Genomic DNA, 25,833 nt, shown 5'->3' on the forward strand with positions numbered 1-25,833 from the left:
GCCCAAAGTCATTTTGTGGTTCTTCTGTTCTTTCCTTTTGTAGGTCTGTCCTTAGACCAAGAAAAAGAATGGGCACTCACAGCTAAATTGCCTGCCTGTTTTGTTTTGCTTTGTTTTGGGCTCAGTTCAAATATTTAATTGGAGAGCTTATTTTGTATCCAAACACAAACCACCAACATATGAAGGATGAACAGTGTGGATTTTCTTGTACAGATCATGTGCACACGGGCAATTTGTGATCATTAGTAGCTGGTTCATTACATTAAGTCTGTAACCACTGTTTGTGCACTTGGTTTGTTTTGTTTTCTTATACAAACTCCAAAGCATGATCAAAGCTATAGACATTTTAAATAGGTCTCAGATGTTGTCCAGAGTTGTTGTTTTATTATTATTATTATTGTAATCGATTTGTATACTCTTTCTTTGATTTACAGAAACTCAGTTAATATTTGAGGTATTTGGATCATCATGTGTTCAGTTTATCACATCAACCTTTGGGAAATAGTTTGTTTTAAATTATACCCCTCCCCCTCAAAAAAGATTGTCAAGGCATCTTGTTGAAGAAACTTTTCAAAACTAGTATTATATCTTCAAAAGCCCACTTGACCAGATTCTCTGATACCACGGGACAAATATTCTTCATGAATCTTCTTCAATCACTTATTGTAATTACCGTATTTTTCCATATATAAAACTAGGATTTTTTTACTTTAAAATAAGGTTAAAAATCTGGGGGCGTCTTATACATGGATAGTGCATATGCCCATTTTCTGAATTTGGGGTCCCCAAAAGTAGGGGGCGTCTTATATACAGAAAAATACATCTGCGTGTCGCCAAATCAGTTTTGTCTGCGTCCTTAGCTGTAGCCTTTTAAAAGCACTGCTCAGTGACAATGAAACAGAAAAAACAGCTTTAATCACAACCATCCTTTCTTCCCACAAACAGCTCCAAGTGCTCCTCCACAAAGTGTTTCAGTAACTAAGAACGATGGAAATGGCACTGCGATTGTAATAACATGGCAACCTCCCCCAGAGGAGATGCAGAATGGGATGGTTCAGGAATACAAGGTAATATCTAGTTCTAACCTGGCAAATTATTGGCAAGCTATTGACAGAGAATTTGTTTGTGGTTTCTTGGCTCCATCTGGTGGTAAAAATCAAACCATAATAAAAGGATATGCCCGTATCTTTTAAGTCTGTTCGTTTAAAATTTTCATATATACATTTGTGTTGTACTAGTAAATAAACATATTGATGTGCAATCAGAAACCTATAAAGTATGCTAATTCACTCTTAAACTGCTCACCTGCTTTTACTTTATAAGAGAACTGCAGGCGTAAATTAAAAGAGAATAGTGACTGTGTACAAGCATATTATGACACCAGTAAGTTATCATAAGAAATGGACATACATAAGAGTAAGCCAAGCGTAAGATTTTGTCATTTTAGGAATATAGGAAATGTACTAATTTTACTTCTAGTTTTAAAAAATTCTTATTGATAAGAACATGGCTGATGTGAAGATTTTTGGAAGCACTGTTAGGAAAACATAAGAGTAATTTCTATCATGTTACATTCTTTACATTTGCCACTGTGCAATAATATAAAACAATCTATCATATTTCTAATTGGATTTTATCTTACAATGTTTTCAATTTATTTCCACTGCTGCCCTCCATCCCTTCTAGTCAACTTCCTTTCCCCAGGTCAGGTATTCTCTCCTCATACTTGTATCCTGCCCTTCCTCCCAGTAGGAACATGGAGCAGCCAACAATGCTGTACTATATACACATAAGGACATAATTATATATATATAATTTAAAACATTATTACACAACTAGAAATGAAAACGTAATAGAAACATCATTAGTAGAGAAAGCAAAAGTGATAAAGTCAGCAAGAAAAGTTGGTTGCCTTCCAAGCACATGAGAAAGGTTTTTTACCTTGTGCATATTAAAACACTATTTGGAGAAATGCCATGGTTGGTTTGTTCGTCTCTGGCTTAGCATTTTGTGTTAACCAGACCAATGCCTGAGACGCTAATGAAGACATATACAGTGGTACCTTGGGTTACATACACTTCAGGTTACATACACTTCAGGTTACAGACTCCGCTAACCCAGAAATAGTACCTCAGGTTAAGAACTTTGCTTCAGGATGAGAACAGAAATCGCGTGGCGGCGGCGCAGCAGCAGCAGCAGCAGCGGGAGGCCCCATTAGCTAAAGTGGTGCTTCAGGTTAAGAACAGTTTCAGGTTAAGAACGGACCTCCGGAACGAATTAAGTACGTAACCAGAGGTACCACTGTACAGGCCTCTATAATGGAATGTAACAACGTACTCGCTAGTGTTTCACTAGTCAAGTGACTTGACTCTAGGGCAGTGATGGCCAAACTTGGCCCCCCAGCTGTTTTGGGACTACAATTCCCATCATCCCTGACCACTGGTCCCGTTAAATAGGGATGATGGGAGTCGTAGTCCCCAAACAGCTGGAGGGCCAGGTTTGGCCATCACTGCTCTAGGGGGTACATTTTAAAAATGAACTATCTAGAAATTCCTCCAGAATTCTTTGCCCACAAATCCAGAAGTCTCCACAGCAGAATTTTTTGTTTTCAAGATTTGCCACTAGTACGTTATGTGCCAAAAAAGGAAGGGCAGCTATTATTCAGCAGTGTATAAGGATGTAAGATGAAGGTCTACCAGACTTGCATGCTGAGCGTACTACTTTATGGAAGTGAGTCATGGGTAACTTATCCCTGCCAAGAGTGATGTGTCAGTGCCTTCCATATGCACTACACCAATAATTAATGTGGTATATCCTTATAAAGAATGTTGTTCATTCCTGTTTGAGTCTGTTTAGAGTGTTACAGATGAAATTGTATTCTCTGCATACTAGGCAAGGAGTAGAATAACAGTTTACTAATGCAATGGACCTTGGGGGAAGCCATGTATTATTTCCCACAGTTGTAGACTATTGAATTTTGCTGCATTAATACTTAACATATGGACAGTTTTGAAATTTCAAAAATAGAAGAAAAAGTGTTGTATATTATCAGATAACCTTATTCAGATAGTTATTCAGATGGCTTGTTTTTAATAGTGTTTATATCAGTTTATTAACAGCTTTTACAACAGAGCTATTAACTTAGCTAAATGCAGCTTGCTATGTAAATCAGTAAATGCCATATGGCACATTTTATATCATTATTTATTTATTTCAAAGCCTATGTGCACATGAGAGTTGCTTTTTTTCCTTGCAGGTCTGGTGCCTTGGCAATGAAAGTCGATACCACATAAATAAGACAGTGGATGGTTCCACATTTTCTGTAGTAATCCCGTCTTTAGTGCCTGGTATTCGATACAGTGTGGAAGTGGCAGCAAGTACTGGAGCTGGAGCTGGAGTGAAAAGCGAACCACAATTTATTCAGTTAGGTAAGTGATTTGTAATAACTTCCTGCTTTGTTTTACATTTAGCATTTGATGCGGGGCAGGGAAAATCCAGATGTTCTGCATTGTTTTAATCAGATGAGGCAAGAATCACTGAGTGAGTTGAATTTGCTTCTGCCAATAAAACTCTTTTCATTTTGGAAGCGTTGCAGAAACTCTTCTTCCCATCCCAGCCCATTATTAGGCCAAATTTAAAGGCTACTTATAACCTTTAAAGCTCTGAATGGCTTGGGACCAGGCTAGCTTCTCCCATATGTATCTAGCTGAACCTTAAGATCCTGTTCATAGGCCCTGCTTTGTGTAAAACCCTGAAGAATGAAGTGAGGCAATTAACCACCAGGGAAGAGGGCCTTTTCAGCAATGGCTTCAGTAGTGGAATGATCACTCCAATGAGGCTTGCCATGCACTATCTTTATGATCTTTTCAGGACACTAGAAAACCCTTTTTTAAACACCAGAGCCTTTTAAGCCTATTTGTCTAGGCTTTTGTTTTTTATATCCACTTTCAATTTTGAGGATTAGACAAGTCCTTTTTTTTTTTTCCTGAGGAAGAAGATCACCCTCTTGAGAGCTTTCTCTTTTTTTTTTAATAATATTTATTACTTTCCAACAAATTAGACATTACTTAAAAAAAGAAAATAATACAATACAATACAAAAACAATACCTAACACTAAACTAACAAAAACAATTTAAACTAAAAAAACAAAACAAAAGCAATTTAAAACACATCAAATAGTTTCGATCTTTCATTCACTTGTTTCCATGACCTCCTCACACCTCCCTTTTTGTATTCCACTTCTATTAGTTGTTTCAGCAATTCCTTTCCATCTTCCTCTGCTTTCTATCCTACAATTATCTTAACACATTTTGACCTTATTTTCCCCTTTAATTCTCTATTAATCTATTTATACTTCATTCCTTATAACATTTCTGCTGAAGCCATATAACTTCATTCCAACATTTTTCTAACATTCATTAATTTTACAATATTTCTGTAAATAGTCTTTAAACTTTTTCCAATCTTCTTCCACCGACTCTTCTCCCTGGTCTCGGATTCTGCCAGTCATTTCCGCCAATTCCATATAGTCCATCAACTTCATCTGCCATTCTTCCCGGGTGGGTAAATCTTGTGTCTTCCAATACTTCGCGATGAGTATTCTTGCTGCTGTTGTAGCATACATAAAAAAAGTTCTATCCTTCTTTGGCACCAATTGGCCGACCATGCCCAGGAGACAGGCCTCTGGTTTCTTCAGAAAGGTATATTTGAATACCTTTTTCATTTCATTATAAATCATCTCCCAGAATGTCTTAATCCTTGGGCATGTCCACCAAAGGTGAAAGAATGTACCTTCAGTCTCATTACATTTCCAAAATTTATTTTCGGGCAAATGGTAAATTTTTGCAAGCTTGACTGGTGTCATGTACCACCTATAAATCATTTTCATTAAGTTTTCTCTTAAAGCATTACATGCCGTAAATTTCATACCTGTGGTCCATAACTGTTCCCAGTCAGCCATCATTATATTATGTCCAACATCTTGTGCCCATTTAATCATAGCTGATTTCACCGTTTCATCCTGGGTGTTCCATTTCAACAGCAGGTTATACATTTTTGACAAATTCTTAGTTTTGGAATCTAACAATTCTGTTTCCAATTTTGATTTTTCCACCTGGAAACCAACTTTTTTGTCCAAATTGTATGCCTCCATTATTTGATAATAATGGAGCCAATCTCGCACTTTATTTTTCAATTTTTCAAAGCTCTGCAATTTTAGTCTGTCTCCCTCTTGTTCCAGAATTTCCCAATATTTCGGCCATTTGGCCTCCATATTGAGTTTTTTCTGTGCCTTTGCTTCCATTGGTGACAACCATCTTGGGGTTTTCTTTTCTAACAAATCTTTATATCTTATCCATACATTAAACAATGCTTTTCTAACAATATGATTTTTAAACGCTTTATGTGCTTTTACCTTATCATACCACAAATATGCATGCCAACCAAATATGTTGTTAAAACCTTCTAGGTCCAACACATCAGTGTCTTCAAGTAGCAGCCATTCTCTCAGCCAACAAAAAGCAGCTGATTCATAACAGAGTTTTAGGTCTGGCAGGGCAAATCCACCTCTCTCTTTAGCATCAGTTAATATCTTAAATTTTATTCGAGGCTTCTTGCCCTGCCAGACAAATCTGGAAATCTCTTTCTGCCACTTCTTAAAACAATCCATCTTATCCAAAATTTGTAATGTTTGAAACAAGAACAACATCCTTGGCAGCACATTCATTTTTATCACAGCAATTCGGCCTAGTAATGTTAACTTCAAATTTGACCATATTTCTAAGTCTTTTTTCACTTCAATCCAACATTTTTCATAATTACCCTTAAATAAATTCACATTTTTAGCAGTCATATTAACCCCTAGATATTTCACTTTCTTAACCAATGTTAATCCTGTCTCTTCCTGAAATTTCTCTCTCTCATTTACAGTTAAGTTTTTCTCTAATACCTTAGTTTTCATCTTGTTCAGCTTAAAACCTGCTACTTGCCCAAATTCTTGAATCAATTCCAATACCCTTTTTGTGCTAGATTCTGGTTCCTGTAGAGTCAATACTAGATCATCAGCAAATGCTTTCAATTTATACTGTTTAACTCCCACTTGTATACCTTTAATCTCTTGGTCCTTTCTTATCATGTTTAGCAAAACCTCAAGGACCGATATAAAAAGCAGTGGAGAAATTGGGCAACCTTGTCGTGTCCCTTTCTCAATCTTGAACTCTTCTGTCACTACATTATTTACAATTAATTTTGCCTTTTGTTCTGAGTAAATTGCACCTATACCATTCTCAAAACCTTGGCCTACCCCCATCCCCTGTAGATTCTTCTTCATAAAGCTCCAAGAAATGTTGTCAAAGGCTTTCTCCGCATCCACAAATATCAAAACAGCCTTAGTATTAATATTCACTTGAAGTTTTTCTAAGATATTAATTATATTCCTCATATTGTCAGACAAGTGTCTGCCCGGGAGAAAGCCCGCTTGATCTTTATGGATTTCTTCTACTAACACCTTTTTTAGTCTTTTAGCCAAAATGTCTGCAAAAATTTTATAATCCACATTTAGCAGCGATATGGGGCGGTAGTTTTTGAGCTGCATCTTTTCAGTCTCTGTTTTCGATATAAGTGTAATGTAAGCTTCCTTCCACGACTCTGGTGCCTTTCTTCCTTCCAATATTTCATTACAGACTTCCTTAAATGGTTGTATTAACCAATCTTTCAAATATCTGTAGTATCTTGAAGTCAAACCATCTGGTCCTGGAGATTTACCTAACTGCATGTTCTGGATAGCCCCTTCCACCTCCTGGTCCGTTATTTTGTAGTTCAACATTAGTTGTTTTTCCTGTGAGATTTTGTGTAGTCCATTTATATTAAAAAACAATCGATGTCCATTTCTTTCTGCTTCTCCTGTGTATAGAGTTGTTTAAAATACCTCTGGAAACACTTCCTAATTTCCACTGGGTTCTGTATATTTTTTCCTTCCACTTCCAAATTCGTGATAGTATTGAGTTTTTGTCTTTTTTTTCAGTTGCCAGGCCAACAATTTCCCACATTTATTTGCCGATTCGAATGTCTTTTGCCTCATCTGTTTAATCTTCCATTCTATTTCCTGATTCATCAACTTCGCATATTGTACCTGGTATAACTTTATTTCTTTCAAAATCTCCTGTGACTTTGGTTTTGCTCTCAATTTCTTCTCTCCTTCTCCTATCTTTCCCAGGATTTTATCCTTTTTTTCATTCTGAATTCTCTTCTTAACTGCATTCTGTTGTATTAGGAATGCCCTCTCATAACCACTTTGCTTGCATCCCAAATTACTCTTTTTTCTACTGTAGTATTCATATTTATCTCAAAATAGTCTCTTAGAGTTTTTTGGGCCTTCTTGATCACCTCTTCATTCCTAAACAGAGAGTCATTCATCCTCCATCTGAAGGAGCCGCTTGGCATTAATTTCATTTCCGTCTTCACCGCATTATGGTCCGAACAAGTTTTAGGGCAGATATCCACTTTGCTAATCTTCGGGGCCAGTCCCCTGGTTACCCAGATTTGATCAATTCTTGTCCATGTCATTTTAGCCTCGGAGAAGAAAGTTCCCTCTCTTCCCAGAGGGTTCTTCATCCTCCAAATATCAACTAAGTCCATATTTTCAGTCATGTCAAAAAAGGTTTTTGGTAGTCTACCATCTTTGGTGACTACCTGTCTCTCTGCCTTATCCATATTTGTAGACACCACTCCATTCATATCTCCCATCAAAATTATGTTATACTCCATATAATCCATCAAGATCTCATGTAACTTCTTAAAAAATTCTGATTTTCCTTCATTTTGGTGCATATATACCTAAAATCAAAAATTTCTCTCCTTGTGATTGAATTTCAATTGCTACAAATCTTCCTTGGTCGTCTTTAAATAAGAACTTCGGTGATAGGCTCTCCTTTGCATAAAGGATCACTCCTCTTTTTTTAACTTTATCTGATGAGATGAATTCCTGGCCCAGTCTTTTATTAATCAATATTTTCCTGTGTAGCCTTATCACATGTGTTTCTTGTAAACAAATTAAGTCCAAATGTTCTTTTTTCAATAAATGAAAAATTTTCCGTCTCTTCTCAGGGGAGTTCAGTCCATTTACATTCCAGCTCAAAACCTGCAACGCCATCATGTAATTACGCTAATGTTCCTCCAACTGCACCCAATGCTTGCTCTTCTTCTGTTGGTAATAATGGTAACACTTTCACTGGGGAGTCCAGTCCAAAAGATAATGTTGATATGTCCAGTGTTTCCTTGTTTGGTGATCTTCTGTCCAATGGTCTCTGCTCTAGTGCTCTATCTGGTGATCTTCTGTCCAATGCTCTTGGCTCTTTTCCAAGTCCCTTCTGCAAATCTTCCTCGTACTTGTACAAAAATTTCACTTTGTCCTCTACTGATCTTATTTTTATTTTCCTACCTTTAAAGCTGAATGAAAGGCCTTGTGGAAATTCCCACGTAAAAATAATTTTATTTTTTCTCAGCAGGTCAACAATATCTCCATAGTCAGGCCTGAGATCCAAAAGATATTTCGGGATGTCTTTAAAAATTACCACTCTTGGCTGTTGTACTTCTAGGTTCTTCTGGTAGTGCCAACCCAAGATTTTATCTCTCTCTTCTTTAGTTCGAAGAGTGATCAGGCAGTCTCTTAATATATTCTTCTCTTTTTTCCCTCCTCTTCCAAGTCTAAAGGCCCTCACAATTCTAAATTCTTCTTGTCCCAAATCCAGGCCCCAAAAATCAGCAAATTCCTGTGTAAGAAAGTCTATCAGACTTTCCTTCTCAAATTCCGGTAGACCTCTAATCCTCAGATTTGTCTGTTTTTCTTTAAGTTCAATCATAGCAAGCGTCAGCTTATGTTCATCAAGTTGTCTCTGAAGGACTGGGATTTTCTCTCTCTCCAATTGTGTTACTTTACATTCAGCAGCTGCAGCCTTTTCCCTAGCTTCCTCCGCGGTCTGCCGTGTCAAATTGGATTCCTGTATCAATTTCTGAATCGTTTCTGTATTAGTATTCACCTTTAGTCCCAAATTGTTTATGCTTTCCGTATTTAAATCATTTTTTTTATTTCCAGCATCCACTTTCTTATTAAGCTGTTCCAATGCGTCATTTATCTTACTTAACGCAACCGCTATTACCTCTTCTGATAGCATTCCTTTTGATTTTGGTTGTGCCGATGTAGACACAGCAGCAGCCGGGGGAAGGGGATCTGGTATTGAACTTCTAGGTTGCTGCCTAATCCTCCCAGACCTTAAAGTTTTTTCAGCAGCTGACAATTCTATTTTTGCCTTTCCATTTGCCATAACACTTAAACAATTCAAGGTCAGTCCCAGAGTCACACAGTTCTTATCTTACAGCTGGAAATTTCCCTAGCTCCACACTTGTAGAACTCTTATAGAACAGCCAGTTTCATAAACTTCCACTAGGGGGAAACAGTTTCAATTTATATTACTTGTTTTGATAAATAATGTCCTCTTTTAAACACAATTCAAAGATCCAAAGTTAGTTTCAATTTTCTGCTACTATTTGTTCCTTTTTATAAAGACCCAAAGACTGTAGAAGCAATATAGAAACAAAGTATTTGTCTTGCTTAGCTAGCTGCCACTGAACATTCCAAAAGACGTCACTCCAGCAGGCAGCCCGTTTCCAGGATCGGAGCGGCAAAATTCTGACTCTCTTCACTCTCTCCTGCAGGTCTGCTCAGTCCACAACTTCCCCCCTCTTCTCCTGCCCCCGAGGGGGTAAAAAGTTCTTTACCGTTGAAATTTTAATCTTTTGCAAAGGGCTTCCCAAGGCTTCAGCTTACAGCCTTTTTGCCTTAGTCTGTTTACAAAAAGGGGAGGCGGACTTCCTGCTTTGAACCTCCCCGCTTCGATACCAAATTATACGTTTAAGAGTCTAATTCTCCCGTTCCAGCTCTACTCACGGGTAAATACTTTAGATTCGAATTGTCCACAGGAAAAAGTCAGCGCTCTCCGGCAACAGCTATGCGGCTTCGCTCTGTGAAAAAAGCAGTCGTCTCGAAGCACCGCGCCACTCACCCCAGAAGCCCAGAATCGGGTTTCCCCGCGAGTAGGGGAGGCGCAGAAGGTGCCCGCCGAATCCCACGTTCACAGGCTTCTCCCACCTGTGATTTTTCCCGGGTCCCCGCCTTCGCCGTAGCGGTCAGACCCCATTTTCCACGGGGCAAATTCCTCTGGTCAGAGGAATTCTGCCATTGCTGATGGCGCTAAACCCGGAAGCCGAGGATGAGACAAGTCCTGTTTTGTTGCTTTGATGTTGTATCTTCATCTTTAATTGTTTTGCTATTTGTTTTCCATTTGTTTGTTTGTTTTACTCGTTTATTGTAAGTCACCCATAGAAACTTTTGTTATGGGGGAAAGAGCCTGATAGAAGGGTAACAGGTAGCAGCACAAATAAAAAAGCTATTAGAAGGCTGATCACACAACTCCCAGTGTCTTGTTTAATTCAATTCAGATTGTCAGTGACTTCCTCTGGAGAGGCATGAGACCTATTAAAATTGAGGCAGAGTTGTGTTCCAGACAGTTCTGGGGTCTCTTCTGGCTGATGGATCTGGTGATGCTTGAAACCCTGACTGATCTGTGGAGCACAAGTGCTCACTTCTAGTTTGCTGAGGTATACTGTGGAGCTGAAAGCAATGAAGCAGGTTAGAAGATGGCTGGATAACAAGTGGAAGAAGAATCCAGATTAACACAATGTGACACAAGTGTGTGCTCATTGTTGAGCCTTTGCTGTGGTGGTGAAGGCATTGAAAAAGACTTATCTTTCTGCCTCTATTTATAGAGTAGTACATACCCTTTCACTTAAAAAATACACAACTTGCTTGTAAATTGTTTTGTGACTTTTCTTAATGGGAAGTGATATAAATTTAATAAACCTAACCTGAACCTCACTTAACATCATCTTCAGGTGGGCTGCTGCTATTTGTTAAAAAAAAAGTAAGCACCCACCCACCCCCAAAAAATCCACAAAAACATTTTAAATGGAATGTGTTGCACATTGATCTAATTACAATTTTGTTTGGTACCTATATTTCAAACGACACACAGTTGCTTTTTAAAAACCTGGAAGAACTGCTCCAAGTGACTTCAGTATTGTCACAAACGCCAACCTATGCATACTGCGAAAATTGCCTTTTAGCAGCAAACTGGAAGGATTGGTTTCCCCTGAGGCTAATCTTGGGGAGGCGATTGTGCTCTGCCAAAAATGCTGTGAGTACCCTTCCGTAGCTGGGTCATCACTAAATTATGTACATTTGGGTGCACCTATAGAGAATCGTAGATGATGCATTAAATAACTGATTGCCAATTGATTTCCTGTGGCTCTTTCAGTTTTGTGCACCAGATAGGTCTTGAGGCACCTCATTTTGCCAATAAATTAATGTTTCTCATAAACATATTAACCTGTGTGAATACACATCATGCATTTATGAGAAGCTTCACTCAAATAATTATAAATGTTAAGTGTATTATTCATGCCTTAGACATCCCAAGAGAATGAATACAAGCAACTCTCCTTGAACTTTTATTGCTCTAACAGCTCCCATTATGAGGTGTGATTTGTGAACTAATTAGCATGCCTTTCATGATGATCTGCTAGCAACTGCAAGTATCTGTACTCCCTGATGTTCTTTTGTGCTTAAAGTCACAACCCCTGCACTGGACTGACTGTACAGAGACCCACTGGTGATGTTGCAGGGGGCTTTTTTGCCCCTTGTTCCCTGGGTGACTGTTAGAGTTCAATTGTGATCTTTTATACAGTTTCCACATTAAGTTATTGTGAACATAACAAATGTTGAATACTCTATATTGATTGTGTTACAGTCCTGAAAAAATTCCAAGCAGAGGTATTCCAAGCACATTTACAGAGAGTATATATCTGTTTTTGGCTTGGGTATGTTGCATACATGTGTATTTGTATAGCTGTTATCCTACAATAAGCAAGCTAAAGATTGTTGGTGGGTTTTTAATGTTGTACACTTTATAATTCAGAAGTGTTGTTCTGAGACCTCCGGGTATAGGGCGGTATATAAATTCAGTGAATAAAATAGTAAGTGCTCTCCCCACCAAGAGTTGGATTCTGAAATATAGTTGCTAAACTGAACATAAAAACCCTGAGATACAGGAAGATTGCATACATATCAGGTTCTTCATAAGGTTCAGTGAATATCTGTTTGCTGAAGATTATAAATTGTGGAATATTCAATGTACTATGAAGTTTATGTGTCAAGCCAAACAGGCATGGCTTTTTTATTAGTGTGTCCACAGGAAACTATGCACACTCCCAGAAATGAATCCTGGAGAACCAATTGAATACATGGCAGAATTACTTTCTAGACTTCATCTGATGGGGGGAAAGCTCAAACATCATGTAGCGTTCAAATCCTATGACATCAGTGCCTCATATCTGTACTTTCAACTTTTGGGTATGTTTCTTCAGATTCTCATGGAAACCCTGTGTCACCAGAAGACCAAGTCAGTTTAGCCCAACAGATTTCAGATGTTGTAAAACAGCCAGCATTCATTGCTGGAATTGGTGCTGCCTGTTGGATTATCCTTATGGTTTTCAGCATTTGGTTATACCGTCATCGAAAGAAGCGCAATGGACTCGCTAGTACATATGCTGGTATCAGAAAAGGTATTTTTTGGACCCTTTTATAATCTGAAGTATTTGTTATTTAATTGAATTTATAACGTGATAGCAAGCATTGGCCTTACTCAGAAGAGACCCATATCTTTCATTGGGTCTATTTTGAGTATGATTTAGTTGGATATCACACATAGTCTCTGTCAGACACAGACTGGTTAACAATAAATGAAAAACCAAATTAATAACTATCCTGTGAGATTTAATACAGCTTTTAAAACTTTACATTTTTAAAACTTCTTGAAAAATGCTTTCATGTATTAGGTGGTTGTGGGATTTTTATTACTACATAACAATTATGAAGAATGTACCCTGCCTATCCTAATTTCAGCACACAATGTAATTTATAGAAGGTTCTTTTAGATAATTGAACAGGCTGTGATGGCATGGATGAGAGAAGACATCTTATAGGTATCTTTAAATCTAGAGTTAATAAATGTATAGGTCAATCTTTATAGCAACTTTATTTCTGCCTGTAAGGCAGTGCTGATCACCTCACGCGTTTCAAAAGATGCTTCTGTTTTAGCTGAAGCTTTTAGAAATCATCAAGTGCTGCATGTTGAAGATATTATTGGCCTCAACATTGTGAAGCAGGAATGACAGTTAAAATTGATGAATTAGGTCAGAGTCTTCTCACTGAATGGAAGTCCTCAAAATATTCCTGGGTGCCACTGCTATGTGAAGAGTCAGATGATGCAATGTACTTAGTTTTCCAAACCTCACTGGACGGTTAAAACCAGGCAAGCTTGGATTCTGTTAATGACAGGTGTACTCATTTGTTAAGAATATGGAATCTACCAGCATTACTTGTGTTGTATTAATTTGGTATCTAGAAGTTTGTGCAAAACCAGTCCTCAGCCTAGGGCCACACAGGGCCAACAATACTGTCTCTGAGAAGTAATGAAACGGGTGCATTTACCTTAATGATGAGATGGATTTCCATGTGTCGGTACCATAGCTAATGGTGAAAACCAGATCAGCAAGAGCCTATACTTCAGGGCTCCAACCTAGCACCTGTAGGTGGACACCTTGTGTGCCTGTCAGAGTCTTCTCTGTCACCAACAAGAGGACCTGAACCCACTGAAACATAAATTGGAAGTCTGGACAAGGTTTTATTGTTCTTGTTCTCAGAGCAGTTCCTCTTCAGTCACTCTACAATGTTTAGTTCCTCTGCACAATTTCTCTTCTCAACTCTATCTGAAGAAGAGGAGGCAGTAAGCTACAGAAAATGGGCTTACTAGAGACAGAAAAATAGGAGATGGATGAAAGTACAGGTGGAGAAAAGCATCAAAGAAGCCAGTGTGGTGTAGTGGTTAAGAGCAGTAGTCTCGTAATCTGGTGAACCGGGTTCGCATCTCTGCTCCTCCACATGCAGCTGCTGGGTGACCTTGGGCCAGTCACACTTCTTTGAAGTCTCTCAGCCCCACTCACCTCACAGAGTGTTTGTTGTGGGGGAGGAAGGGAAAGGAGATTGTTAGCCGCTTTGAGACTCCTGAAGGGGAGTGAAAGGCGGGATATCAAATCCAAACTCTTCTTCTTCAGTGCCACCATGATACAAAAATATGTATCCAATATGTATCCTCATGATTTTTACAAGGGATGCATCCCAGCCATCATCAATGGATTGCACTGTAAAAACCACCTACATAGCACATGCCAGAGATACTATGGCATATGGATTCACTCCACAGATCCATGTTTTGTGACAAGTGCGGCTTCTGCGATTTGGAAACAGATGCAATTTGACGGTGGCTTGGGGGAAATCCCGTCTAAAGATAATGCAAACACAAGAGGAACCATTTTAGAATCTTATTTCTCCACTATTCCCTTTTTCATGCCCCACAGCAGCCATTTTGTGACTGGTACGCACAACCTTTTTTCAGAGTGCTACATGTGCCCAAAGAGCCCAAAATGTTGACAACCCCTGGACTAGAGGTGCAGTCGCAACCAAGGATGCCTGAAGATGCAATGTGACCACTTTGTTAAACAGAGATAGGCAGTAATTACTGGGTTTTTTTTCATGTAGTTTGGTTTTTAGAGCAGAGGTCAATCAGCCACAGATCGGAAGCTGTTTAACACCTTGCCTTTTTGAATACTTAATATCCTCATCCACCAAATGATCCAGATCCTTCTTATTAATGTTTAACAGGTTTTATTCGCGCTGTCTGGTAGCCACTGGACACAACAAAGTAATGGCCTTGTTCAGCGTGCTTACGGTCTACAGATCTTTCAGTAGTCAAAGTTCTGAACATGGTCATTAAATGAAGGTAACGTTTTTAAACAACTTTAGCAAAAGTAGTGTGGGTTTGAACACTTAAGAAACTCAGTGTCTCTTAGCACGCAGAGTCTTCAAAACAGGAAGATCCAAAGCAAAATAGAAGTAACAACTAGTGGCATCATTGTGGTCCAATAAATAACACATGCAGACAAAATGAAGCTGGGACTGAAATTAACTTGTGTCTGTTAATACACCTCTGGGAAAGTTAAGTGAAAGCCTTTGTGCTGTTTTAACCAGTTTTCTTTTAGCTTTACTAATTGCATGGTGCCATGCCATCTCTTATAAACATTTCTAATAGACTAATACTGTTGGATATAAAAGAAGCTAAATCCACAGCATGGAATGTTAAAAAATCTGATATTTTGTTGTTTTATGCTGTTTTCAGTCTTGTGTGTCTTACAAATGTCTGTAATGACTCCGCAATTTTTTATTAACTTTCAGAATGAATTCATTAGTAAAGGTTCACCAAAACAAGGTTATTAAACACACTTGAAGGGAAACATCATCTTCAAGGAAATGTAAATCATTTAAAAATAATAATCTGTCAATATACAGAGCATGAAGTCAGACATGTCACCATAAAAGCTGAGGATCAGTGAACTTCATTAATTCATTTTCCCCCTTTTTGAGCATCTAACTTGAGGCTTTGACAACTGTTAAAATATTTCTGTATTCACACATACATACATATTGCATTAGCGCCAGTGGGCACAATAAGCATTTTTATCAACTAAGCTTTGATAATTAAGTTTTTGTGTGAGATATGAAGATTTCACTTAGATTGACTTTTGTTTATTTTCTTACAGAACAAAATTATATTGAGTATTTAGTTCACAGAAAAATAATGACAAGAACCTTTCATCTTTTTCTATTTCTTTGTTGTTGCAAATTGATGTAGAGCTGATGTAGTCATTCACAAGCAACGCTGTTTTAAAATGCACTACTTTGTGTGTTTGGTGGAAATCCTTATTACTGTGGCTCTGTATTTCCTTTCTTAATGATACTAAATTCCATTGACTATCTGAAAAGAACCAGCAGAAAGAGATCACAATAGGATGCCTGTGATAAAAATAGCACTGCTGCAGATGATGGCCAATGCTTAAATTGTTTGGATTTTTCTTTCCTTTTTTCTCCAGCACAATATTCCTAGAAATAAAGTGACCTGATAAGAACAGTGACACATATGCAGCGTGTTCTAAATTAGGCTTTTCTATGTCCTTAAAGACTTAAGGACCCTAGATCCTAATATAAAAAAACCAGATCTATAGGAAGAAAAAAGGGGAGAAAAAGGCTGTTGATGTATGTATATCTCAGCCATTCCATCATCCCTTTGTGGTCCGCCTGCTAACCTAAATTTCAAGGCCAAAACACATTTAGAAACAATTGTGAAGCTTTTCTTGCATTTCATTGTTTTGCTCAGAATTAAGGAGCATTTCATGGCTTCCTTCTTCCCATTAGCAGTACAGAAAATATATTCTATTGTTCAAAGAAGAGAGAAGTGTGTGCTGGGGGGGGAGGGGGGACTGAGTAGATGTTGCACTGGAGGTCTGCTGTTTGATTAGAGGCCTTATTGATTAAATTAAGATCTATAGGGGCTGTGAAAATGAAGGTTTTTCCCCTGTGAGAATTATTATATTCTGAAACTTTTTATTTAAACTCATAGGCTCGTGAGTCAGGAAGGATTACTACAGCAGGTAATCTACAGGGCAGATTAACATTATTAGGTTAAAATAACAAAAGCATCTCAAAAACTGAAGAATAAAAAAATCCTAGTTATTGTGTGTTCTCTATTCATTACAGTTAGGTTTTTTAAAAGGCTATGATATTGAGCAGCTGTTACAATAAAGCACAACACACTTTTAGGGTGCAAGTAATGGAAAATTAGCACATTTTCATAATACTTTGTTGCTCCTAGTAATAGCTTACTCTTTACTTAAATGCTTAAGTGTCCTTATTGATCCACTATATCAAGCATTTGCATGATGCAGTGAATATAAGAGTCTAGCAATATCTTGATGATACTGGGAAAAGTAACAATTACTCTTCTTTTTTAAAATATATATATATATGATTAAATAGTGTAGGGTTTTTGTTTGTACATGGATTTGCAGCAAAACATAAAGCACTAAAGAGAAGGTCATTTAGAGGCTAAACCACACTCTATTTCCCTCAAGAGCACACTATACTAGAATGTTATTCTTCTTCTGTGGAGACAAGTCACCTTTTTAAATAACAAATTTTGTTTTATTCACATATTGGTATGTCTTGGACATATTTACTCTTACTTTTATGTTCTGTTCTTGCCCTGATTTATACTAATGTTGTGTGCTCTCTTTTTCTTTCTTCAGCTTAATAACCAGTTTTTATTGTGTTTTGATTTTTCAGTCCCGTCTTTTACCTTCACACCAACAGGTATATATTTGCACTTTTCCCTTGTCTGATTGGCATGTGCCTGTGTGATACTGTGTCACTGTCTCTTTTTCTTCTTCCCTCATATAACCAGGCACAATATTACACAGCGAGTAGTATGAGTAGTATTCGTTACGTATCCTTATTGTTAGTATCATTTTACCAATTTGGCAGATCTCGCACTGCTGTCCAAAGTTTGAGTTTTATATCCTTTGGAAGACTACATGAGATCCTATCATCTTCTATGCTAATGTATAGCATGGTTGGGTGGTTTTTGCTTTTTTGTTTTTGCTAATTTTGTATATTGTATAGTTGTTCATAATGTTCTGCTCTACCAAAATGGGCCGTAGCTGCACAAAGGACTCTGCATAAAGGCAAGCAGCATTCCCTTCCAATGATTCTTAATGGAACATTACTTAACACTTAAATAGAAAGACATACATAGGATTTCATTTTTATAAATTGGGAGATGTCTATATGTGTTGTATCCAACTGACAATAAGACTTCCATGTTGCTCAGCTGAGGGTAAGACTCCCATCATCAGAACAAGGAATGAAGCTATTTACAACACACACACACACACACACACACACACACCCCTCATGTCCCCCCACTCCCAATCTGCTCTGGAGGATGCTCAAAGAGATCATTCTAGGAGATATGGGGCAACAGAAGAAAGGGGTAAATTATTGCAAAGTATCCATTGAGCAGTACTGTTGGATACAACCCCATGACTATATCTAAAGCTTTGTTCTCAGTCTATGCTGAAACTTTTCTCTTTAGATTGGAAAGCTCTATGCTTTAGGAAATGCCATTAATAGAAGATGCCATTAACATGAAAGCAATGCACACATGCTGTTTAATGTAGCCTGTAATTTTGTGTGAACCTTAGCATTATAATTATACCCTATACCATACAGATCTGAAAGTATGAGAATGAAATGCTTGTCAGTTACTCTTGGTTATTTAAAAGAATACCAAAAATAGACAAAGGGTTACATTAAAGGAAGTTTTACCAGTAACACAATGACTTTCCCTCGCTCTCCTTTCCCCAGTGCCACCCCCTAATCTGTTCTGTGTTCCCCACCAATCCTCCAGAGCAAATTCGGGGGGCGGACAATGAGGAGAGGAAGTCCTGCTGCATTGGTGGAACACCTTGCCTTAACAGGATAGCTTTGTTATCTAGAACCCCAATAATCAATGTTAAATACGGTAAATGCCAAACTCCCATTTAAACATTGTTCTGTCAGCACATTTCTGCCGAAGATTGTAATATTTAATAATATTAGCAAGTAAACAGGCATTCTAATGGTTTATTACTTAGCATTATAATGGACGACATAGTCTGTATTCAAACTGTTTTGTGATTAATCACATTTCAATAATATTGCTGATGGAGAGAGAAAATTACATCACATTCTCAAAAAAGAATGAATTCCTTCATGTTTATAAAAATCTTTTGTAATTCTAATAAGTTGTTATTTCAACTTTTAAAATAGTTTTGGTCCTTGCTTCTCATTCACTTTTAACATATATTAATATGAAATTTGCTTCAGCATTACTTTAAACATTCTGATATTTTCCTCATACAGAATCCATGTTTTTAACAACTGGGCTGTACAGAGAAAATAATTTATGTACATTATTAGTGTTGCTAAGTTAATTTGCAAGCTTAAATTTAAGCATGTTTAGGCTTGGTGTCAGATTTCTCGCAGGAGCCAAGTTTTTAGAACTGTGAAGACAAAAATATTTTAATCAATACTTGGCACAATACATGATAGCTGTACAATAGACAACAGGGAAATTTGACAAGGAGTCATTTGAAATGCGGACTGTATTTAAAATTTAAAACTTTTCTGTTCCATAATTCAGAATCCAACTAGTTTAGTTCCACTGAATTTAAATGGTAACAACCCCTCATCTTTAGCAACACTTTCAGCAAAAGGCCTATGTACCATTGGCTGCTACATTTTAATCCTGTTATTGTAATCGCTGCAAGCGGTTATCTCTGCCTTGCAGACCCCCACTTTGGAGTTCTTCTAACAAGCAGAATTTGGCTGCCTTTTAAAACACATTCCTACTTTGGGAAATGCATAGCTATGGAATCCATCGCCACTTGCACTGAGGTTAATCTTCTTAACTCTTTGCTTAACCTGGGGGTGGTAGCTGAAGTACAGCAAGTGTATTTGGGTCTGGGCATGTTTAAAACGCATTTTCAGGTGCGAGTCTTTATGACATACTTCCCAAAATATAAATATATTTGGAAACACCTATCTGTTGTGTTTTACATTCCATTTTGTAAACAACAGCACGCACATCAGAAAATACTACTTCCGAGCAATATCTATTTTATGTTTTGAAAAATAAACAACTAAAACTCCAGTGACTTTTAGGTGGCAGTATGGTTGTATCGAGTTGGTAGTAGGAACTGCTTATACCGACAGTAATCTAGCCACAAGGAAATAAACACATTTTAGCATTTTTCTTTCTAGGATCCAACAGAAGCATATTCAGAGAATTAACTTAACCACTACATATTCTCATTTTATATTTTAGTAACCTATCAAAGAGGAGGTGAAGCTGTAAGCAGTGGAGGCAGGTAAGATTGTATACAGGTTTCCTACATATAATGCAAAATGCATACTGAACTGCAGAATATGTTGGGTACAGCTGCATCTCTGATTGCAAACAGCAGAGGGAGCACTTTGACTTCAAACTAAAACTCTTGCTGCTATAAGGGGATGATTAAAGGGAGCTAAAGTAGCTAAATTGTGGCATTTAAGGAGATTAAACACTTAGTAATGATAGCAAAGAGAAAAACCTTAAATTGGAAACCATGCTTAAAGAAAGTTGCCTCTTAGGTGATTTTTAAAAACAGAAAACAAAAATGGAATAGCGATCATTACTGGTTGGGAATTGCAAATTTAAAGTACAGATAAATCCGGGTTCTGAGAAATGAACGCAATTCCATCTTTAGACTATAGCTAAGTCTTTAGTTAATTGGTCAATGGGGAATGATTTTCTTCTCAAACAAATAACAGCATTTCATTAATACTGACGTCACTGCAATTCTACCTGGATGGCGTTGGGTGGCAGCGAGGTCGGGGGTGTGTGGACACATCAGCAGAGCCAGTTGCGCACTCACACTGGTGTGTCTGCATGGCCCTGACTTCACTGCCATCTTGTGTCACCCCAGTGCTGTCCAGGAAACTGCAGCAACTCCCCAGCATAGCAGCTGCTTCTTAACAAGGATTTCAGCCAACCAAAGTGCCTCTAAAACAAAGCTATACGGAGGTATACAGTCGCTGTCATGTCAAATACAAGTCAGGCTATATAGATGATGGTGCAGAACCAAAATGATGCATAGCAACTGCAGTCAAGCCCACCCACAAAGAAAAGTTATGTCACACAGAATGCTAAGATTAGCAAATAGGTCAAACAATGGCTTTGGCTTCTTTTCCAAATGAGCTGTTTTTTAAAAAAGGTGTTTAGTGTATCTTGTGTGTGAACAAGGAACCAAATTATGCAGAGCTCTGAAACTGGCACCCATGGCCACTTTCTGGGCTATGCAGTACCTGTCCCTGTACTCACACTGGCCTGATTCACACATAATAACAAACCATGTTTACTTACTATATGAATGTGCCTTGGGATTAAGTTCTTGCTTCCTTGTACACCCTCCCTCCAGGAAACTGGATTGTGACAAAAAATCCCCAAACATTTGGATTAATTGGGGTGGGCACGTTCCCTAAAATGAGGTCTGCTGCTTTTAAAAAACATGGCTAGCTAAAATCATTTTAGGAAGGATGTATGCCTGATGCAGGGGGCGGAGTGGAAGTCTTAAATAGGTTTTTTTTTATTAAAAAAAAGTAAGAGGCAAGCACAGTAGACAGCACTTTTAAAAGGGCAAAAGGGAGTGAAATCTAAGTTTTCCCCTTCCCACAGCTGAGTTGTTTCAGCTCCCCTACACACTTTTTAACCTCCTACATACCAGTAAGGCAAACTAGTTTTTTGCCGTAGTTTTCAGGACAAGCACAAACCATTGTATGCCTGTTCAGTAGAACACCAAATTGTGATTTCTCCACAAACTACAAAGGGCAGCTTTCACAGCATATGAAGAGAAGAGAGGAAGGAGTGAACAAGCCCAAAGTTCACTCCAGGCTTCTGCACACGTTACCAAAACATTTTGATGTTGCATCTGAATAGAGCTATTCTGAGTTATTGCTGTTGATCCAGATGAATATGAGTTCCACCCAAGTTAAGGCAAGACAGTTAAAAAGGGAACATTCTGCACCACCTTTTAGGTATACCATCAGCTGTACAAAGGGAAAGGAGCTGGAGATGCCATGCTTACTTAAAATACAATATTTTCTTAGCAGCTGTTTTTTTCTGATCAAATTGGTATTTTTCCAAGTAATCCATTCAGAAAGCATTTGTAACTATTAGTTGATTCCAGTTCACTGAGCATAATGTACTTTGCATAATGAGAAACACTTTTGCTTAGTATTTATAGTTTTTTTTTAATGTTCTTTGTAACTTTAATTTCCAAGAATTTCAGCTAAGCTGGAAATGGGGGGGAAATGTGGCCTGTATCCAAAGAACTGCAGGAGTTTTTCTGCATACCAAAGGGAGCTTTGGCCATGTGTCAAAGAGCAGTCCCCTACGCTGCATGGCCCGCCTAATATGAAATTGAGGAAAGTTTCACAAATAGGTCATACGGTGTGTTTGTTATACACACTGTAGGAAAGAAAGGGAGAATAGTGTTGTGCTTGCACTATGAAATAAAATGTGTGTGTGTGATTATTTGGAGATCAATAATGTATGTTGTTAATGACAAAATTGCTAGGAGTGGTTTATTTTAAAGGAGTAACAAGCATGTTGTCAGCTGTCCAATCATAAACCCAACTACTTTATGTTGGTGCAATGGAGACTACTATGAAAGGCAGGAATGGAATGTCACCATCAATTTAATACTGGGTAACAAAGAAGGTCCTAGAAAATGTCCACAGATCTCTGTATAGAAGAAAGGCTTTTAACACTGTCTTGGGGGCATTAAGGGAAGGAGTGGAAAACACTGATACAGTGGTACCTTGGTTGTCAAATGGCTTAGTTGTTGAACAGATCGGCTCCCGAATGCCGCAAACCCGGTAGTGAGTGTTCCGGTTTGCGAACTTTTTTGGAAGCCGAATGTCCATTGCGGCTTCCGAGGCTTCCGATTGAGTGCAGAAAGCTTCTGCAGCCAATCGGAAGCTGCACCTTGGTTTTCAAACCGTTCTGGGAGTCAAACGGACTCCTAGAACGGATTACGTTTGACAACCCAGGTACCACTGTACTTGTGATGGTTAAGGGAGGAATAGTTGGTTCAACTCTTAAGTTGTTTTCTTACTCAATAAAGGTGTACTATTTTTTTAACCAAAAGCCGTAGACAGAGAGTTAGTAAAATGCCTAAGAACATTAAAAGTCCCTTTAGCTGAATGGTAAAATATGCCTGATGTATGTTCATACACAGGTAATTCCAAATCTGCAGCAACACTGCTTGGGGAATCTTTGCTCCACACCTAAAGGTTCTTACAAGTTGTTATGAAGGGACTCCTAACAAGGCTTCTCCAGCAGATCTGAAGGAACAGGAAAGCCCATACAGTCAGCAAATAGTTGCTTATTTAAAGCTTTCCCTCTCCCAGCTAATTTCATTTAGCAACTGTTCATGTTTCCAGTATCACTAGGAAGAATAAGTAAATTTCCAGTACAATCAATCTTAATTGTAGTCAATGGCCAGACAGATTTTCAGTACTTCAATGTGAACTTTGCTTTTAAGATGACATCTTATGATAATTAGTAATTCTGTGTTTTGAAGGCCAGGCCTTTTAAACATCAATGAACCTGCCACTCAGCCATGGCTTGCAGATACATGGCCTAACACTGGGAATAATCACAATGACTGCTCCATCAACTGCTGTACATCAGGCAATGGAAACAGTGACAGCAACCTCACTACATATAGTCGCCCAGGTAAATCTTGTTTATTATTAAAATAACTTAATTTGTATTGCTTCCTGTTTATTGTTTCCTTCCTATTTGTTTATTGCTGTCTATATCATCTGGGCATGTTACTGCTCAAAGTTATCCTATTGCCGTTACTTATGCTACTGTACCCACACTTTTCTTTTGAGAGAGTTCCTGCCTCCTGTCAAAGTACAGCTTCTTTGGGTGCTTAATCCCCTCATCATTGTTTCTAGATTATATTAATCCTTACCCAACATCCTGTAGAATATATAAAGTGGCAGCAGGTGTCCCAACATATTCCTGCATCTTTTGGGGAGATGACTCACAAACTAATCCATTTTATGTCTCATTTCTTCTCTTTTATGATCTGTTACCCACAGCATTGTCTCACCCATATTCCACTCACAGGCACAAACTTGTGTCTATAAAGATTCCAGGAGAACTAGTCACTTCTGCTTTTTGTACTCACAAACACATAGTTTTATTTATGGAATCAAATGTTGCATGACTTATAAGCAAGCTAGTACAACTTTCACTGGAATGTACAGTGAAGTGCTGCAGGTGGGTATTCAGGTACAAATGCTACTTAGTCAAGAACAGTATTTAGCTATACTGTAAATTTAAGATCAATTAGTAGATTCTGCCATCAAGGACCTTGCAGAAGGAGATTACCTGTGTAAAAAGAGAAATGGAGGCAGAAGAGTTGGGGACTCCTATATGAAGGGTACACTTTATAGTTTTGGACCTATGGAACTAAGCTGCCATTTTACTATAGCTAACATTCTGATTTAGCTTCTGTTCACCTAACTATTTCTGCTTCAGAAAGCCAAATCACGTAGGCCAAAAAGCACCTAAAAATACTCTTCTAACTCAATACAATTTTCCCTTTTCCCTTCCTGCTGTGGTTAGCTGATTGTATAGCAAATTACAACAATCAGCTGGAGAACAAGCAAACAAACCTGATGCTGCCTGAGTCAACAGTTTATGGTGATGTGGACTTAAGCAACAAAATCAATGAAATGAAAACTTTCAACAGCCCAAATCTAAAAGATGGAAGATACGTCAGCCAACCAGGTCAGCCTACACCTTATGCCACCACTCAGCTCATCCAGTCAAACATCAGCAATAATGTTAACAGTGGCAGTGGTGATTCAAATGAAAAACACTGGAAGCCATCTGCACAGCAGAAACAAGAGGTTGCGCCAGTTCAGTACAACATTATGGAACAAAACAAATTAAACAAAGGTAAATCACTTCATGTATCTCCCCCCCCCCCCCTTCTCAATGCACTGGAGATTCCATAAACCTCTCCTTTCAGGGTCTCAGCTTGTGTAAATGAAAATAACTACATATATTTCTTTCTATCTGTCCACAGATCTGATAATTGGTTACTGCAGTGTGGAACTTGTTAGGATGAACTGAACACTGTGGAACAATCTAAGCTCCTTTGTAGATTTAGAAATTCCCAATTAACAGTGTCAAAGAGTTAATTAGCACTACAATAATCTGCAGAAATTGAATTTATTCTAACAAATAAGCAGCTGTATCTTAAAAGAGAATTTAATAAAATATATTTTCATATGGCTTTGAGCTTAATTTAAATTTAATAACAACAAATGAGTGATTGGCTGGTATTGAGACATCTTTAATTCATAAAGGAGATGCAAGGTGCAGGCATTGCAGTCAAATTTTAAAATAGGTCATCCCATTCTTCTAGTGGTGAATGGAGTCTAATTAACCTACATATCACTGTAAATTACTGGAATGCTGCATATAAAATTTTGTATGATTGTATTGTGGGTTTTGCTAAAAATGGAAACGAACTGATCTGATAAATTTTAGACTTACTCTTTGCATTCACCGTCTTGCATTCAGTTCTGGATTAAAATTACTGCTTTAGATCTATAACCTTAAAATGAATGATTTCAGTGTTAACTTGAAAAATCAGAATGTGCTTTCTGGCCTTAAGGGCACATTTCTCTAATGTAGTGTGTGGGCTATAGAAAAGGAAGTGATGCGATTTCTTGCTAGTCCTTCAGGCTACCATGCAGCTTGCTTTAATAACACGATTTGCAAAACGCTATCCCTAGGAGCTGGCCCTGTTCTATCTTTGAACTTTCTGAGCACATTGTTGTAGCTCTCATGGTCACCTAGTGATATTGAAAAGGTAAAGGACATGTTCCATTACAAAAGGTTGATTCAATCTATTTACTACCTGACCTACTTATCTACAGAATGGTTCAGAGGCCACATAAATCTGACATGAGTGTCTAGCTGTTTGCTACAGCAGTGACAGTTTTTAATTATATTTTTGCCTTGAATTTTTCTGCATGTTTTATGGGATTATTATTATTTTTTGTCTCACAACTTAGGGTTTTCAAATCCAGAAAAAAAAAATTCTCTCCATAAAGTTCTGGATAAAAAAATTAATTACCTAATTCAAATGATTATTTTACG

General features: G+C 37.9%; 1 protein-coding gene and 1 long non-coding RNA gene across 6 annotated transcripts in view; one reads left to right on the top strand and one right to left on the bottom strand.

Annotated features, from left to right (window-relative positions):
* ROBO1 (roundabout guidance receptor 1) overlaps window positions 1-25,833 on the top strand; it is a 610,482-nt gene that overhangs the window by 554,187 nt on the left and 30,462 nt on the right. For 2 of the 4 annotated variants that reach the window (XM_081003959.1, XM_081003961.1), the window contains 7 exons: window positions 946-1,067; window positions 3,257-3,428; window positions 12,479-12,676; window positions 17,349-17,375; window positions 19,930-19,972; window positions 23,228-23,382; window positions 24,286-24,621. In XM_081003959.1, the coding sequence (XP_080860085.1) occupies window positions 946-1,067; window positions 3,257-3,428; window positions 12,479-12,676; window positions 17,349-17,375; window positions 19,930-19,972; window positions 23,228-23,382; window positions 24,286-24,621 (1,053 nt within the window). The remainder of the gene's footprint in view (window positions 1-945; window positions 1,068-3,256; window positions 3,429-12,478; window positions 12,677-17,348; window positions 17,376-19,929; window positions 19,973-23,227; window positions 23,383-24,285; window positions 24,622-25,833) is intronic. The other 2 variants (XM_081003960.1, XM_081003962.1) reach the window with 1 other exon arrangement.
* LOC308476426 overlaps window positions 1-25,833 on the bottom strand; it is a 157,094-nt gene that overhangs the window by 60,158 nt on the left and 71,103 nt on the right. The window lies entirely within an intron of this gene.

Source organism: Podarcis pityusensis (genome assembly GCF_964106645.2).
Source record: "Podarcis pityusensis genome assembly, chromosome: 4".
Classification (NCBI taxonomy): Eukaryota; Metazoa; Chordata; class Lepidosauria; order Squamata; family Lacertidae; genus Podarcis; species Podarcis pityusensis.